This window comes from Larimichthys crocea, unplaced genomic scaffold (genome assembly GCF_000972845.2).
Source record: "Larimichthys crocea isolate SSNF unplaced genomic scaffold, L_crocea_2.0 scaffold319, whole genome shotgun sequence".
Lineage (NCBI taxonomy): Eukaryota > Metazoa > Chordata > Actinopteri > Sciaenidae > Larimichthys > Larimichthys crocea.
In genome coordinates this window covers 1,241-16,826 of record NW_020854203.1, presented here as the reverse complement: position 1 = coordinate 16,826, position 15,586 = coordinate 1,241, and the positions used below count along the sequence as shown (strand labels likewise).

The 15,586-nt window shown below is 40.7% G+C and overlaps 1 protein-coding gene across 1 annotated transcript; it reads left to right on the top strand.

The window, feature by feature from the left end:
* The first annotated feature begins 487 nt into the window (after positions 1 to 487).
* On the top strand, positions 488 to 14,696 carry LOC113744935 (uncharacterized). The gene is made up of 7 exons (XM_027276131.1): positions 488 to 572; positions 1,310 to 1,358; positions 1,520 to 1,563; positions 2,285 to 2,383; positions 3,084 to 3,270; positions 6,059 to 6,179; positions 14,522 to 14,696. Exons 1-7 carry the CDS (start codon positions 570 to 572, stop codon positions 14,694 to 14,696), a joined length of 678 nt encoding a protein of 225 aa, XP_027131932.1. The 5' UTR covers positions 488 to 569.
* The last annotated feature ends 890 nt before the right edge of the window (positions 14,697 to 15,586 follow it).

Here is a 15,586-nt window from a genome sequence, read left to right as displayed (position 1 = left end):
AGTATGAAACTGTGTTTAAATAATGATGATTTTTGATTAATGATATTAGTGACGGCATTCATTTTAAGTAAAGATGATTTCATGAAGAGCACAATAATGCTGACAGAGTATTGAGCCCCATGGTTTTAGTGATTGATTTAATGTGTAGAAACATGTAGTATTTACACTGAAGGTATGTGCATGATTGTAGTACAAGCTTCTTGTCATATTATAAAGGTTTATAAATTATTATTTCTCCACTGGAATATAATAATCTTGGGCAGGATTTTTAACAAGAGAAACATCTCCTACATTCACTTTGTCTCTCTTTTGAAAACTGTGATGAGTGTGTAGAAATAGAAAATAATAAATTGTTAATACTAAGAACAGCATCACTAAGTTTCAGCTGAGTGATGTGTCTGTATGGACTGATGTACACAGATCCGGACCTGAACGTCCCCACCTGGGCCATGCCCCCCCCAGATAATCACGTGATCATTTCACAGTCAAGGTGAGCGCGAGCACCTGCTCGTTAAGAGAGACGGACGGCGGTGCTCGCGGGAAGCACGGACACGTGAACCATCGGAGAAATGGTAAGTTTTAGTTATTTAAGGCATTATCTCACAATATAATACTCTGCTGTTTATTTAAAGCATTATCTCACAATATAATACTCTGCTGTTTGTTTGTAAACTGTTTCTAAATGTTTGGGAGCTTCTTAGCAGCCGTGCTAATGTTAGCTTCACCGGCTAACTGATGTTAGCTCACACTTCGCTAGCACGGAGGCTAACGTACGCAGCTAACGTTACTCACAGTGAAGTAACGCAGTCTGAAGCTACAGTTACACAGTTATCATTAACGTTACTCACAGTGAAGTAACGCAGTCTGAAGCTACAGTTACACAGTTATCATTAACGTTACTCACAGTGAAGTAACGCAGTCTGAAGATACAGTTACACAGTTATCATTTACACACATCACTATGTGTTTAATATTTTTCTACACAGAATGTTTCATTTTTTATGTAAGCAGATATTGTAAGTGAAATACCTCTTAATGTTATTGTATGGAGAAGTTATTCACACATAAAACATAGAGAAGTTATGGTTTTTATTGTGGATAATCTGACTATGAGGATAGTCTAATAAATTCTACAGTGCAGCCTTTGGGCCTGGAACATGGCGTTTAGTTTCAGTAAAAATATCTATATCTACATAATTTCTGCATTCATGTCACAGTGTTAGATCAATGTATTGCCAAATTGTATCGCTGTAATTTGAAAGGATGTGATCTGCTCGAGCTTGAAGTTTTATTGTCACTCTGCTTACAGAAGGACGGCCCGACATCCACATCAGCTGGTGGCAGCTCTAAAGGCACAGGTAAGAAAACCTTTAGTTTTTACCAGAGTGGGCATTGTTTCTGGGTTTAGGCCTAGAACTGTTTTAGGAGGAAACCAAACCTAAATGAACAAATGTTGCCTAAACTTCGCATTGTTAGGTCATCTTGAACCAATTTAACATTTTATGCCATTTATTTGCAGTTGCTGGTGGGACACAGAGCTTTGGCTCTCAACAGAAAACAAAGGTAGGATACATCATGTTCTTTGGGTTCTTTAAGTCGACAGTTAAATCAGTCTTGTATTGCACGACCAGAAATCAAAACAAAGACAGTATACAGCATGTTATACCATGACATCCCAGTTCTTAGTTTACTAAAGTTGCTCAGCGGATAACATGGCAACAGTGGCTCACCTGGTAGAGCGTGCACCTATCGAATAAGGCTACGTCCTTGTTACAAATTATCTTTAAACAATTCAGAGATTAATAGCACAATGTTGAACATAAAAAAAAAAACCCTAATCACACACTTTAATACACCTTTTTACACGTATTTTGTACAGTACTCCCTTAGTTAATCAGGACGCAGAACACGTGCGTTCATACTGTACAGTACACTGTAAAAAAAAGCATGCAGAATTACACTAAAAAAATGGCTGATTAGTCAAACATTTATTCCCAGCCATTGTTTCCTTGTAAAACCAGTAATTCATAGCAAAAACCAGATCATTCCCTTGTTGACAGTTAAAGTTCATATATTTGGCTGACCACATCGTAAGTGTAACGCAGTACATGTGAAATGGAGTAAGATTGTGATATTGTTAGAGAAACTGCTTTAGGCCAACACAACAAATCACTCCAGCACAAGTCTTTGCAGATCTGTATTATAGCAAAACAATTGCTGTTTTCATTTAGATTGGACTTGAGATGTTTTCTCTGGTAAACCTGATTTTCTGATCTTTTTTCAGAAAGAGCCAAAGCCTCTCAGTGACAGTGACAGTACTGTTATCCTTGACCTCTCTCACACCAGTGTACCTGTGTTCACAAGAACAGAAGACAGTGTAATTGTACGTTTATTTAAAAACTGCATTTTCTCATATTTTAGTTTTACCTTTACAGTATTTAATTAAAAAATACACAGGTTGTAGTTTTATTCCATATGACACATGACATTAGCAAGTGAAGTGTAAGTAAAGAAAATAAGGATAACAAAATAGTGAACGGATTTGAACTGCCGTTTGCTACTTTGTTATCCATAATCTGCCCAGTTCTTTATTAGCACTTTAACTAAATAATTTGTTTTTTGTTGTTTTTTAAAGAATTAATTCGTAACAGCATTAGAATTCATTATTTTACTGCAAATGTATAAATATTCAATATCAATCAACTCAATATCTTACTAGAAACAAATCTAAAATGTTGATGAAACAAATCAAATTCATCACATCAAAATACTGAGTGAAATTAAGGAAAAATGAAGAACTCAGTCAGTATGAGTCCTTCCTCTTGTCCTATAACACCTTAGCAGCCACCTGACAAAACCCTAGAAACAATGAAGAACACCTGAGAAACCAACTTGCAGAAGTCTGGGCACAGTTAGGTTCATGAAAGTTAATTAATGTACTGTTGTGGTTGGCAAAGTATGCACATTGTATATATTTTACTATTTATCCAGTTTAATGATGTATTTGAGCCAAGATTTCACAGTTTGAGTCTAGCCTTTTTTCTTTCTTCTAACAATAAGCTTTTTTATTTTTTTATCTGAAGAGAGAAATGCTTGAATATACAGTGGAAGACTCTCTATCAAGCTCTGATGTCACTGAGGAAGAGTATTTTCCTGATGGAGAGACAGAAATTGACAGTTCAGCAGAAGAAGAGAGAGAAGTACAGCAAACACATGTCCAACCACGCAAGATGGCACCTTCTTGTTCCCTGGCTGCACACACTACAAAGGGTAGGCTGTTATCTGTAGTAGATAATGAATGGGTCAGACTTGGCTCAGAATGGATATTTGTGTGGTTGGGATTAACTCAGTCTTTCTTAAAAATACGCAAACTGAAAAGTTAACCATAGGAAATTCTTCTGAACTTGGTGGCTTCTTGGACCAAGCTTCGTCCAAAGACGGTCATCTAAACCTGGGGGACACCTGAATAGATTTCCTCTCTGAAATGAAGCCTCATAATTTCCAGCTTCCTGGTAGGGAGAAAGGCCATATGCCTTAAGAAAACCTCTATAATCCTTACTTCCGTCGCTTTCTTTCCACACAGTAACTGAAATAGGGAAGGGTGGTCTGAAAAAGGAAGATCTCTCCTGGCGTTGTGAGGTAAAAGGGTAGAGAATGGGCATCCCGGAATTCCGCGTATTGGGGAAGATTTTCCACTAAAAAGGGTTCCCCCGAGTCACAACGGGGAACCTTCCCACACGGACACATTTGGAGGAACACAGGGGACAAGGGCCAAAAAAGTTAAAGTGGGTTCTGCTTATGACTTCCAGATTGGGTATTCTTAATCTGCGCTTTCTTTGGGGTTTCTCTTGAGCCTCCAGGCGTTACGCCCACTGAGGGGGGCGCCATGGTACATTTTTGAATAAGGGCCCCGTGTCCCTCTCTGACAGTTTCAGGGGGTGGGGAAGGGGTGGTTTTGAGGCCTTTTTTTTTTTTTTTTTTTTTTTTTTTTTTTTTTTTTTTTTTTTTTTTTTTTTTCTTATTTTTTTTTTGAAATTATTTTTTCTCGAATTGTTCATTTGGCCCTCTTCTTGAAAGTTTCAATTGTTGGGGAAAGAGAAGTCCGGTCCATCGAAAGAAGCAAGTCAAGTGAGTAATACTCGTAAAGGAAAGTAATTGCCAGACGACACGAAGAGAGGTTGGGAAAGAGAAGTTTTGTCCAGCATCTGTAGGGAAAAGCAAGTCAAAGTGAGTATGGTTGCGTGGGAAAATAATTGTTAAAATTATACTGTTTTTAATGTTTTTCTGAAGGGCTGAACTAACTTTTTGGCCCAAAGATTGAACTGTTCGGGTTGTGAAGCGTCAAGATACGGGCTACTTTTAGACGGTCGTCGTGGAGCGTATTAAAGCATCTCGAGCGGTTTTGTCTGACTCAAAACGGGAACTTTTAATATGCATGATTTACTGTTTGAAAAAAAAATAAAAAAATTTAGAAAAGATTAAGGATATTTAATAAAACGTTTATCCTTCCTTTTGTTCTTTCTTCCTTGTGCCTTTCTCCTTTCCCCGTGCAACTCCTTTCCTGCTTTCCTTCCTTTCTTATTCCTCCCCCTCTGGGGCGGAACGCTTTTGTGTGGTACTTTTATATGACTGCAAGTTTCCTGGTCCAGTAAAACCTATATTTTCTTTCGTTAATTTCAAAGATGACCAAAACAAAGGAAGAAAGGTGTCTGCTCTTGGCCAACTGCCATGCTGCCAAGCACAGAAGAAACGACCGCAACAAATGGTGCAAATAAAGGGCAGAGAGGGCCATCGGAGACCGCTACAAAGGTTTTTCTTCGGTTACATGGCTTGCTTACCTTTCTCTTCAATCTATGGGTCAAACCGGACCCCGCGTGCTGACCGCGACTTAACTGCGTGTCAAGAGTCCGGGCGGCCATAGGTGACCAAGAGACTGGTACCTGATAAATGTGAGTATCATTATAGTCTCTTAGGAATCGATTTATCTCATTAAAAAATGAGTAACAAAATTGTTCTCTTTAATTTTTTGGGGAACGTTTTGTTGACTTTACAAAAAACGTCGTCATACTTTGTCTTCGTCGGCAGGTGCTGGAACAATACAAGAACCGTACGAACATTGGGAAACTCCCAAATATACCCTTTGAGCCAGAAGAATATGGGTGGTTCAAGACCGGACCAGACAAGACCTATGAAGTGCTTCGAACGGCTAGTCATGTGCTCCCCCTCCTTAAACCCCTTCCGTTCACAATACCAGGTCAAATCGCTCAACCGAGGAGGCCATCATCACTGCCTCCACCCAGCCCCTCACACCGCTGGACAATAAAGAACTCTTATGTCCCGAAATGCTGTTCATTGACTTCAGTTCCATACAAAACAACAAATCATCCCACAACAGCTGACCATCATCAAACTTGACTGACTAGGACTTGACACATCCCTGTGCACCTGGCTGCTGGACTCCTGACAGGGAGACCACAGCAGTGCTGGTCGGCAGCAGCACATCCAGATCCAGCACCAATCACATTGAACACGGGGGCCGACCAAGGGATGTGTGCTCACCCCCTTTCTCTAAAAAAAAAAAGGAAAAAACACCGGAGCTGCTGGCCCCACACTGCACAGGAACTGCTGCACAACAGCCAAACCCCACTCATCAGTTTTATAAGCGGAGGTGACATAGAAGGAAACCAAATGGTGGGTCCATCAGCACAACGAATGAACAAACTACAGGAGTGAGGTGAGCCATTTGAACCATTGTGTGCGTGAACAATAAGCCTCTCTCGGCTCTCTCTGGTTGAACTGGAGAAGAACAATAGAGATTGTTGTCTGGGACTTTCAGAAGAGTGCACACCCAACACCGCGCCCCTCTGACCATCAAAAACGACAGGGGTGTGCATTGTCTCAGAGGATCTCTCCTGGACCGACCAACAGAGGAACGGACCCATCAATCAACATGGGTCCTAACATAGGATCAGCCAACACCGTCCAGTGGCGTAGAGAGCTCACCCCCCCTCTTAAGATGTTGTGACAACACCTGTCGATCCAAATTCCGGCATCGCAGGTGATCCCAGGCACCTTCACTCAGGGGCCTCATGGTTTCAGCCTGCTGGGCCGTCCGAGGAGGAAGACTGCGGAGGTCTCGGGAACACTTTCAACCAGCCGATACAAGTTGTTGTACCCAGGTACTGCTGGTCAATTTGCACATTAGAACCCTAACTCACCAGACAGACGGGCGGGAGGGGGGAACAAAAAGCAGCATTCCCTGCTGTCTTTGGATGTTTGGGTATTATTAATATTATTAATATGGTTAATAGTGTTTACTGTTTTTGTTGCTACTTTTTTTTTTGCGACATAAATAGTATATTTTTATCATTGGGGGTTTCCAAGGCCCTCCCATAAATACTATTTATACTTTCTTTCTTTTAAAATATTTTTAAAAAAAAAAAAAAAAAAAACCATTTAAAAGATATTTTCCGGTAGTAGTAAGACCTTTGTTTTTGATTTATTAGGGGGAGACCAAGGGTAATTTCAATTCCTGAGTATGTATTTGCAGAAATTGACAATAAAACTGACTTGGACTTGAGTGGTGTAAGATAAATACAGGCTCAATAAGGTCTTGGGTGCAAACTGCTGTTTTTTAGTAAGAGCAAAACGGGTTCACCTACTAGTAAGCAGCTAAATCGAATGTATGTGGATAGAGGTGTTGCTTTTTTTTATAAAACTCTTACTTTGAACATTTATCAAAATTGCGGACCTTCTTTTTAAATATTGGTGAAAATAGTAGGTAATATTGTCATAGAAAAACTATAGAATTTGGTTCCCAAATGTTGTCACTAGGGTTGTCAAGAGGGTCATCTTTACTAAACTGGAATTGCCAAGCTCACTGGTCTGTTATACAAAACTGAATAATAGCCTACATATCTTTCCCCAACATCATCCAGTCTGCACCGTCCAAATATCCTTGGGCAAGCTACTTGTGTGGCTTTGGCCATTGGTGAGTGTGAGTGAAATGTTAGGTTTGTAAACCTTTCGTGAAAATGAAGGCATGGGGGGAAAGTGCTTTTCATTTTAAAGTGCTTTGGGTTGGGTCAGCAAGACTAGAAAAACAACGAAAATCATTAGTAGCTAGAGTAATTATCACCAATTGAAGTATTAGTATTGTCAAATAGTTGCAGTAAGGGCTTGGTAGTATGTTTGTAAAACGATATAACAGACAAGTAGCAGTAGTAGTATTAGAACTAAACTAAAATTAGCCCTTTAAAAGAAAGTTTCCAATGGGCCAAGTACCAGTACAGTATGTTAGCTATTTCACTGAGTTTCTGTTATTTTTGAAATGCCTGTGATTTAATTCTTTCACAGCTACTGTGAAAGTGGCTAAATAAAGGCAGAGGACATGTTAGCGGGGAGAACCCTTATTCCAGACACGGTTCCACAGTAAAGCTTTTGTATTTTTACTCTTCTTTTTTGTAAGTGTTTTGATCATTTATTTCGATGGAGGTTAACATTTGCTAACAAACAGTTAGAAGGGAGAAAAATTCACCATCACCCATTCGGTGGCAGGGTGGATGTAGCAGGCATTTTGGGAACACGGGAGAAACAGCTGGAGAATGGGCCGAACATGAGCCGTGGGCTCATGCAGCCTGTTGTGTCTTGCTACACTTTTGTGGTTCAAATCAGAGTGAAGTGGTCGATTTTTTACAGACTAAGTGTCTGTTAGTAACAGACACATAATCTGGCAATGGCTTGTCTCTTCTATGAAATCGGTCAGGATCCTCCACGACAAAAAAAAACTAATGCATAATTATAATGAATTTTTTAGGTAGGCTGGCTAGACCACCTGACTGGCTAAGCTAAGCGGTCAATTTGCTCTTCTGGAAACACTGGAAGGATGTAGGTATCTGTGATGATCAAAACAGTATAATAAACAAACACAAAAACAAGTAAATACTATTAAAATATGATCAGACTAACTGAAAAGTTGTTGGCTAAAAGTTAAGTAAACAAATCGTGACGTTTAACAAGAAACTGTAGATCTGAACCAAAAACAAAATATCTATTTTCCCTTCCCTCTTGCGCATTTGACTTTGAATTAAAGGTATCTGTATTCAAATAAAAAGTAAGTAAGTACCATATTGAAATAAAAGATTCATTAAAGGCCTTAAAAATGTTTAAAATCTTTAACAGTAGGCCAAAAGTTAAAACTTGTGAGCACTTGACAACAATCTAATTAACGAAGTTAAGTGTATTAAACAAGCTAGATAGTTTTTACTGTAACATTAACAACTACAGTGTCTCCATTAGCTGAACTTTTTACACTGAGGCAACGGAACACAGCTGTTGTGTTTTTGCCCCTTTTTAGGAGGGTTTCCAAGTTTTAATTAAGGAGGTCAAAAACCCTGGCCATTCGGCCCACTGATTTGGAGCATGGGAAAACCCAGAAGTTGAAGCAGTTAGAACTACCTCTCCTCTGAAACCCTCACCACCCTCTTATAAATAACCGAGGGGTGAGCAACCTCTGAGAAGAGGAGACACCAAAAAGCCGGTTAACTACTCCAGCTCAGATGTTTGCTTCGGCCGGCTATGAAAACGTGCCAGACCAAGAGAGGTGGTCAGAATCCCATCTATCAATGGTATTTGTGAGGCAGTGGTGCTAGCCGCTGGGCTAACAGAGCTGCAACATGTGCCCTCAGCCCATAACATCAGTTAATTAGAAGTTGTCCTCCAACACTATAACCACCAATCTGTATGTAACAATCCAGAAGCATGCAATCAAAGCAAATCAGCCTCATGATTCGATGAGGTGGAGGTGAGCAAGAGACTCAGAGGATGGGGTTATACAAAAGTGAGACTTGAGGTTTCACCAGGCAATGGCTCCGGGCCTGACAGCCCTCAGGTAAATTTTGCCAGATGAACCAGGCGAATAAGTAATGGTAATGTATATAGCACTTTAAACTAAATGTTTGCTTCAACAAAAGTAAATATAATAATGGGTGGGGGCAAATGAAGTCATAGTGGGGACGTTAACACAGTCAGAAATGGTGATAGTATATCAACTGGAGTACAGTCCTTTCATCATCCAGTCTCAGCTCAGTCTCATATGTATAAGCACACAATCTGGACAAATGGTCCCCACAGGAACCAGACTCTCCCTCAACACCCTCTACACTGCGCCTTGTTAATGCTAGTGTAGTATGAAACTGTGTTTAAATAAAATGATTTTTTGATTAAAATAATTGTGAGCGGGCATTCATTTTAAGTAAAGATGATTTTCATGAAGAGCACAATAATGAGTAGTGAGCTCCAATGTTTTAGTGATTAGTTTAATGTTGTAGAAAACTGTTAAGTATGTTACACATGAAAGTAATGTGGGCATGAATTGTAGTACGAAAGCTTCTTGTCATTTATAAAGTTTATAATTATTATTTCTCCACTGAAATAAAATCCCAAAATTGGCAGGATTTTTAAAACGAGAGAAACAGCAATCCCTACATTCACTTTTAAGATCTGTCTCTGCTTTTGGAAAAACTGTGATGAGTGTGTAGAAATATAGAAATAATAAATTGTTAATAATAAGAACAGCAAATACATAAGTTTTCAGCTGAAGTGATGTGTCTGTAATGGACGTGATTGGTACACATATCCGGACCTGAAGCGGTCCCCACCTGGGCCATGCCCCCCCAGATAATCACGTGAATGCATGAAATTCAGCAGTAAAGGTGAGCGACGCGAGCCCTGCTCGTTAAGAGAGACGACGGCGGTGCCGCGGGAAGCACGGACAACGTGAAAGCATGGAGAAAATGGTAAGATTTTAGTTATTTAAGAAAGAGCATTATCCATCATAATAGCTTGCTGTTTATTTAAAAAGCATTACTCAACATATAATACTCTGGGGGCGTGTTGTTTGTAACTGTTTCTAAATGTTTGGTGAGCTTCTTAGCAGCACGTATGAAACTAAATGTTAGCTTCAACAAAAGGCGGCTAACTGAGTTAGATCAACACTAATCGCGTAGCACGGAGGTAACGTACCAGCAGCTAACTTACTCACAGTGAAGTAACGCGAGTCTGAAGTAGACAGTTACAACAGTTATCACTTAACGTTACTAACACAGTGAAGTAACGGCAGTCTGAAGCTAAAACAGTTTAACAGTTAACATTAACCGTTACAGCTCACAGTGAGTAACGCAGACAGTCTGAAGATACAGTAAGATACACGTTATCATTACGTTACTCACAGTGAGTAACGCAGTTCTGAAGATCAGTTACCAGTTGGAATCATTTACACAACCTCCTAGGTGTTTAATATTTTCTACACAGAATGTTTCAATTTTTTATGTAAGCAGAGATATGTAATGAATAACCTCTTAATGTTATTGTATGGAGGAAGTTATTCACACATAAAACATAGAGAAGTTATGGTTTTTTATGTGGATAAGCTGACTATGAGGAAGTTCTAAATAATTCTACTATCTACAGTGCAGCCTTTGGGCCCTGGAACATGGCGTTTATTTTCAGTAAAAAATATCTATATCTACAATCTATTTCTTATTCTGCATTCATGTCCACAGTGTTAGATCAATGTATTGCCAAATTGTATCGCTGTATTTGAAAGGATGTGATCTGCCTCGAGCTTGAAGTTTATTGTCACTTCTGGCTTACAGAAGGACGGCCCCGACATCCACACAGCTGGTGGCAGCTCTAAAGGCACAGGTAAGAAAACCTTTACTAGTGTTTTTACCAGAGTGGGCATTGTTTCTGGGTTTAGAGGCTAGAACTGTTTTAGGAGGAACCAAACCTAAATGAACAAAGGTTGCCTAAAACTTTCGCATTGTTAGGTCATCTTGAACCAATTTAAACATTTTATATTTTAATGCCATTTATATTTGCAGTTGCTGGTGGGACACAGAGCTTTGGCTCTCAACAGAAAACAAAGGTAGGATACAATCATGTTCTCTTTGGGTTCTTTAAGAGAAGTAAGAAAAGAGGGTCGACAGTTAAATCAGTCTTGAATGCACCGACCAGAATCAAAACAAAGACATATAACAGCATGTTAAGGATAAACCAATGACATCCCAGTTCCTATAGTTTACTAAAGTTGCTCAGCGGATAACATGGCAACAGTGGCCACCGTAGAGCGTGCACCTATCGAATAAGGCTACGTCCTTGTTACAAATTATCTTTAAAAAACAATTCAGAGATTAATAAACAATGTTGAACATAAAAAAAAAAAACCCTAATCACACACTTAATAATTAATACACCTTTTTACAACGCATTTTGTACAGTACTCTCCTTAGTTAATCAGGGACGCAGAACACGTGCGTTCATACTGTAAGTACACTGTAAAAAAAAGCATGCAGATTACACTAAAAATGGGCTGATTATCAAACATTTATTCCAAGCCATTGTTTCCTTTTGTAAAACCAGTAATTCATAGCAAAAACCAGATCATTCCCTGTTGACAGTTAAAGTTCATATATTTGGCTGACCACAAAGTCGTAAGTGTAACCAGTACATGTGAAATGGAGTAAGATTGTGAATTGTTTAGAGAAACTGGCTTTTAGAGAGAGGCCAACACAACAAATCACACTCCAGCACAAGTCTGTTGCAGATCTGTATTATAAGCAACAATTGGCTGTTTTTCATATTAATTGGACTTGAGTGTTTTCCTCTGGTAAACCTGATTTTTCTGATCTTTTTTTCAGAAAGAGCCAAAGCCTCTCAGTGACGTGACAGTACTGTATCCGTTGACCCCTCTCTCACACAGGTACCTGTATTCACAAAACAGAAGACAGTGTAATTGTACGTTTATTGTTAAAAACTGCATTTTCTCATATTTTAGTTTTACCTTAGCAGTTTTAAATTTCAAAATTACACAGTTGTAGTTTTATTCCATATGACACATGACATTAGCAAGTGAAGTGTAAGTAAAGAAAATAAGGATAACAAAATAGTGAACCGATTTGAACTGGCCGTTTGCTACTTTGTTATCCATAATCTGATCAGGATCCCAGTCTTTATTAGCACTATTAACTAAATAAGTTGTTTGTGTTGTTTTTTAAGATTTATTCGTAACACTAGAACTTTTAATTTAAATTTCGTAACAGCAATTAAATCATATTTACTAAAAACAAAAATTTATCAAAATTTTACTGCAAATGTTAAATATTCAATACAATCAACTCAATATCTTACTAGAAACAAATCTAATGTATGAAACAAATCAAATTCATCACATCAAATACTGAGTGAAATTAAGGAAAAATTAAGAACTCAGTCAGTATGAGTCCTTCCTCTTGTCCGATAACACCTTAGCAGGGCCACCTGACAAAACCCTAGAAACAATGAAGAACACCTGAGAAACCACTTGCAGAAGTCTGGGGACAGTTTAGGTTCATGAAAGTTATTAATGTACTGTGGTGGTTGGCAAAGTATGCACATTGTATATTATTTTACTATTTAATCCAGTTTAATGATGTATTTGAGCCAAGATTTCACAGTTTGAGTCTAAGCCTTTTTTTCTTTCTTCTAACAATAGCTTTTTTTATTTTTTATCTGAAGAGAGAAATGCTTGAATATACAGTGAAGGCTCTCTATCAAGGCTCTGATTCGCACTGAGGAAAGTAGTTCCTGATGGAGAGAACAGAAATTGACAGTTCAGCAGAAGAAGAGAGAGAAGTAAGCAAAGCAAACACATGTCCAACCCGCAAGAATGGCACCTTCTTGTTCCCTGGCTGCACACACTACAAAAGGGTAGGCTGTTATCTGTAGTAGATTAATGATGGGTCAGCCTCCTGGTGTCATTCTTTAGTCTCCACCTTATTTAAGTTAAGTTTTAAGTGTTATATTTGGAACACTACTGACGATGTGGTCCCAAAATTGACATCGTTCCATCCCGACCATGAACGTACAGCTCCCATGCCACCTCCACAATCAAGGCCTAACCTCATGTGAGAACCATCCATCCATTGGCACAAGAACGGACAGTAATAAACCATCATGTCCCAGTGTTTTCATGATTCTGAGTATCTGGTTTTGGTCCAGTGACCGCTTGAAAGGAGCAGCTGACAACATAGGAAAGTTCGTGTAGTGACAGCCTGGAAGAGACAGCTGACAGGAAGGGAATAGACCCCACTGGGGCGTCATGGGCTAGCTAACCCATGATGGCAGTCCTCTGACGCTGTTTTCAGTTTGTTGGAGGCACCCGCTAAGTGCTACAAAAGTCTACAAAGGATGACACCCCTAGAGCGCCTGCGCTACAAGACACAGGAACGAACACGACTATGAGCAAGAACACCGGCGCATGAGACAACGGCAGCAGGACACTCATCTTCAGGTCTCCACCTGTGGCTGGGCCAAAGTAACGTCAGTTACGGGGTTGAAAGATCCACCAAGGAAAGAAGCAGTGTTTGGGAAAGCAGAGTCAAGAGCCTCGGCATGAGCGCAATACTTCTTACGAAGTAATACGAACTCAATCAGTCGAGTGAAGCACAGCGACGGGACAAAACCAAAGTTTTCGCATAGCATCAGCACCCCTGTCAACTGAGGAGGGTAATGCAAGCACAGAACTGCAGGTGGAAGAAACCCTACCCAACCACAGAGACCCTCCCAAAGAGAACAAGACCAAAGGGGCACAGACCGAGTGGTGAAGTGGCCCCAAAGCTGTTGAGAAGAGAGAGTGGAAACCGTCAATAACGAACCTGACGAAAATCAAATCCGGTGGGGCACCCGCAGAGAAAAAGTTGGAAAACATCGGTGAACATCATCTACCACTATGGAGAGGAGTGCTTTGGAGTGAACACGCCGGAAAGCCGCCAACAAAATACACCAACCCAACCAAATCCAGGAGGCAGCAAGATAGACAGACTGATCAGAGAAAGAAGGGACCTCTGCGAAAGCAGTGGAAGAAGGCCTCTGATCCAGAGAGAGAAGGGCTCATGCTGCTCCAGGGGACATCAAACCCGGTTGGCAACCTTACGAAGAGCAGAGAACTTGAGGAAACTTCGCGAGGAAGAAGGAAACACAAGAACCCGTTCTATGTTCAGAAATAAAACCCCTTCAAGTTGTAAAGACCTCTTCGATAAGGATAAAAGCGGGATCCCTCGAAAACTTCAAGCAGGAACTGGAGAAGCATCTGGAAAAGATCTGATAACAGGAACACGAAAAGGCATGAACAGCTAGGCCATCCCACATGAACATCCCCCCCATTCAACCAACCAGAGGTCAACATGGAGACCAGCCCTCCAAAAAATGGAAGGAAGTGGAGAGTAGCGGTGCGGCGTGCAAGATCAGGATCAGCACCAGGGCCAAATGGAGTGCCATATAAGCTCTACAAGAACGCACCAGATGTTCTACGTTATCTTTGGAGGCTAATGAGAATCGTCATGGCAGAAGGGGTTTAATAAAAACCAAAGAGGCATGGCGAAGGCTGGAGGTGTGCTAATTCCAAAGGAAAGGATGGGCGGAGACAATCAGTCATTTCGGCCAATCAGTCCTTCTCACTTACGTGAGGGAAAATCTTTTTCAGCGTGTTGGCACAGAGACTGTCCACCTACCTGGAGAAGAACAAGTACGTTGATACATCCGTACAGAAGGCTGGCATTCCTGGGTTCTCTGGTTGCCTGGAGCACACCAGTATGATCTGGCATCAGATCCAAGCGGCGAAGAAGGACAAAAGGGATCTTCATGTCATCTTCCCTTGACCTAGCCAATGCCTTTGGCTCGGTTCCGGCATAAACCTTCTCTCTCTGGGAGTCCTTCCAACTTCTTCCATTTCCATCATCCATCACTACCTTGGTAAAAGCCTACTTTCGAAGACCTGAGCGGTGCTTCACAACAGCGCGACTTCATAACATCATGGCAGTGAGTAGAGGTAGGCATCAGGGCAGGTTTGTAACGACCTCCCAGAGAAGGTTAGGCGGAACGAGCCAAGGCATTGCTAGGTCAAGGAAGATGACCATGCAGGATCCCTTTGGTCCTTCTTCGACGCTTGGATCTGATGCAGAATCATCTGGTGTGGCTCCAGGCAACCAGAGAACCCAGAGATGCCCAGCCGTTCGGTACGGATGTATCAACGTACTTGTTCTTCTCCAGGTAGGTGGACAGTCTCTGTGCCAACACGCTGAAAAAGATTTTCCCCTCAACGTTGAGAAGGCTGATTGGCCGAAATTGACTGATGTCTGCCGCATCCTTCTCCTTTGGAATTAGCACACCTCCAGCCCTTCGCCATGCCTTTGGTATTAACCCCTTCTGCCAGACGATTCTCATTAGCCTCCAAAGATAACGTAGAACATCTGGTGCGTTCTTGTAGAGCTTAATGGCCACTCATTTGGCCCTGGTGCTATCCCTGATCTTGCACGCCGCACCGTGACTCTTCCTCCACTTCCTTCATTTTGGAGGCTGGTTCTCCATGTTTGACCGTCTGGTGGGTTGAATGGTGGGGATGTCATGTGGGATGGCTAGCTGTTCATGCCTTTTTCAGTGTCCCTGGTAGAGCTTTCCAGAATGCTCTTCAAAGTTCCTGCTTGAGTTTTTAGGAATCCGCTTTTAATCCTTATCGCAGAGGTCTTTTAACAAACCTTGAAGGGGTTTT

Coding starts and splice junctions, on each gene's coding strand:
- LOC113744935 (XM_027276131.1), top strand. Junction 1,359..1,519: donor TGGCAGCTCTAAAGGCACAG/GTAAGAAAACCT, acceptor ATTTATTTGCAG/TTGCTGGTGGGACACAGAGC. Junction 1,564..2,284: donor GCTCTCAACAGAAAACAAAG/GTAGGATACATC, acceptor ATCTTTTTTCAG/AAAGAGCCAAAGCCTCTCAG.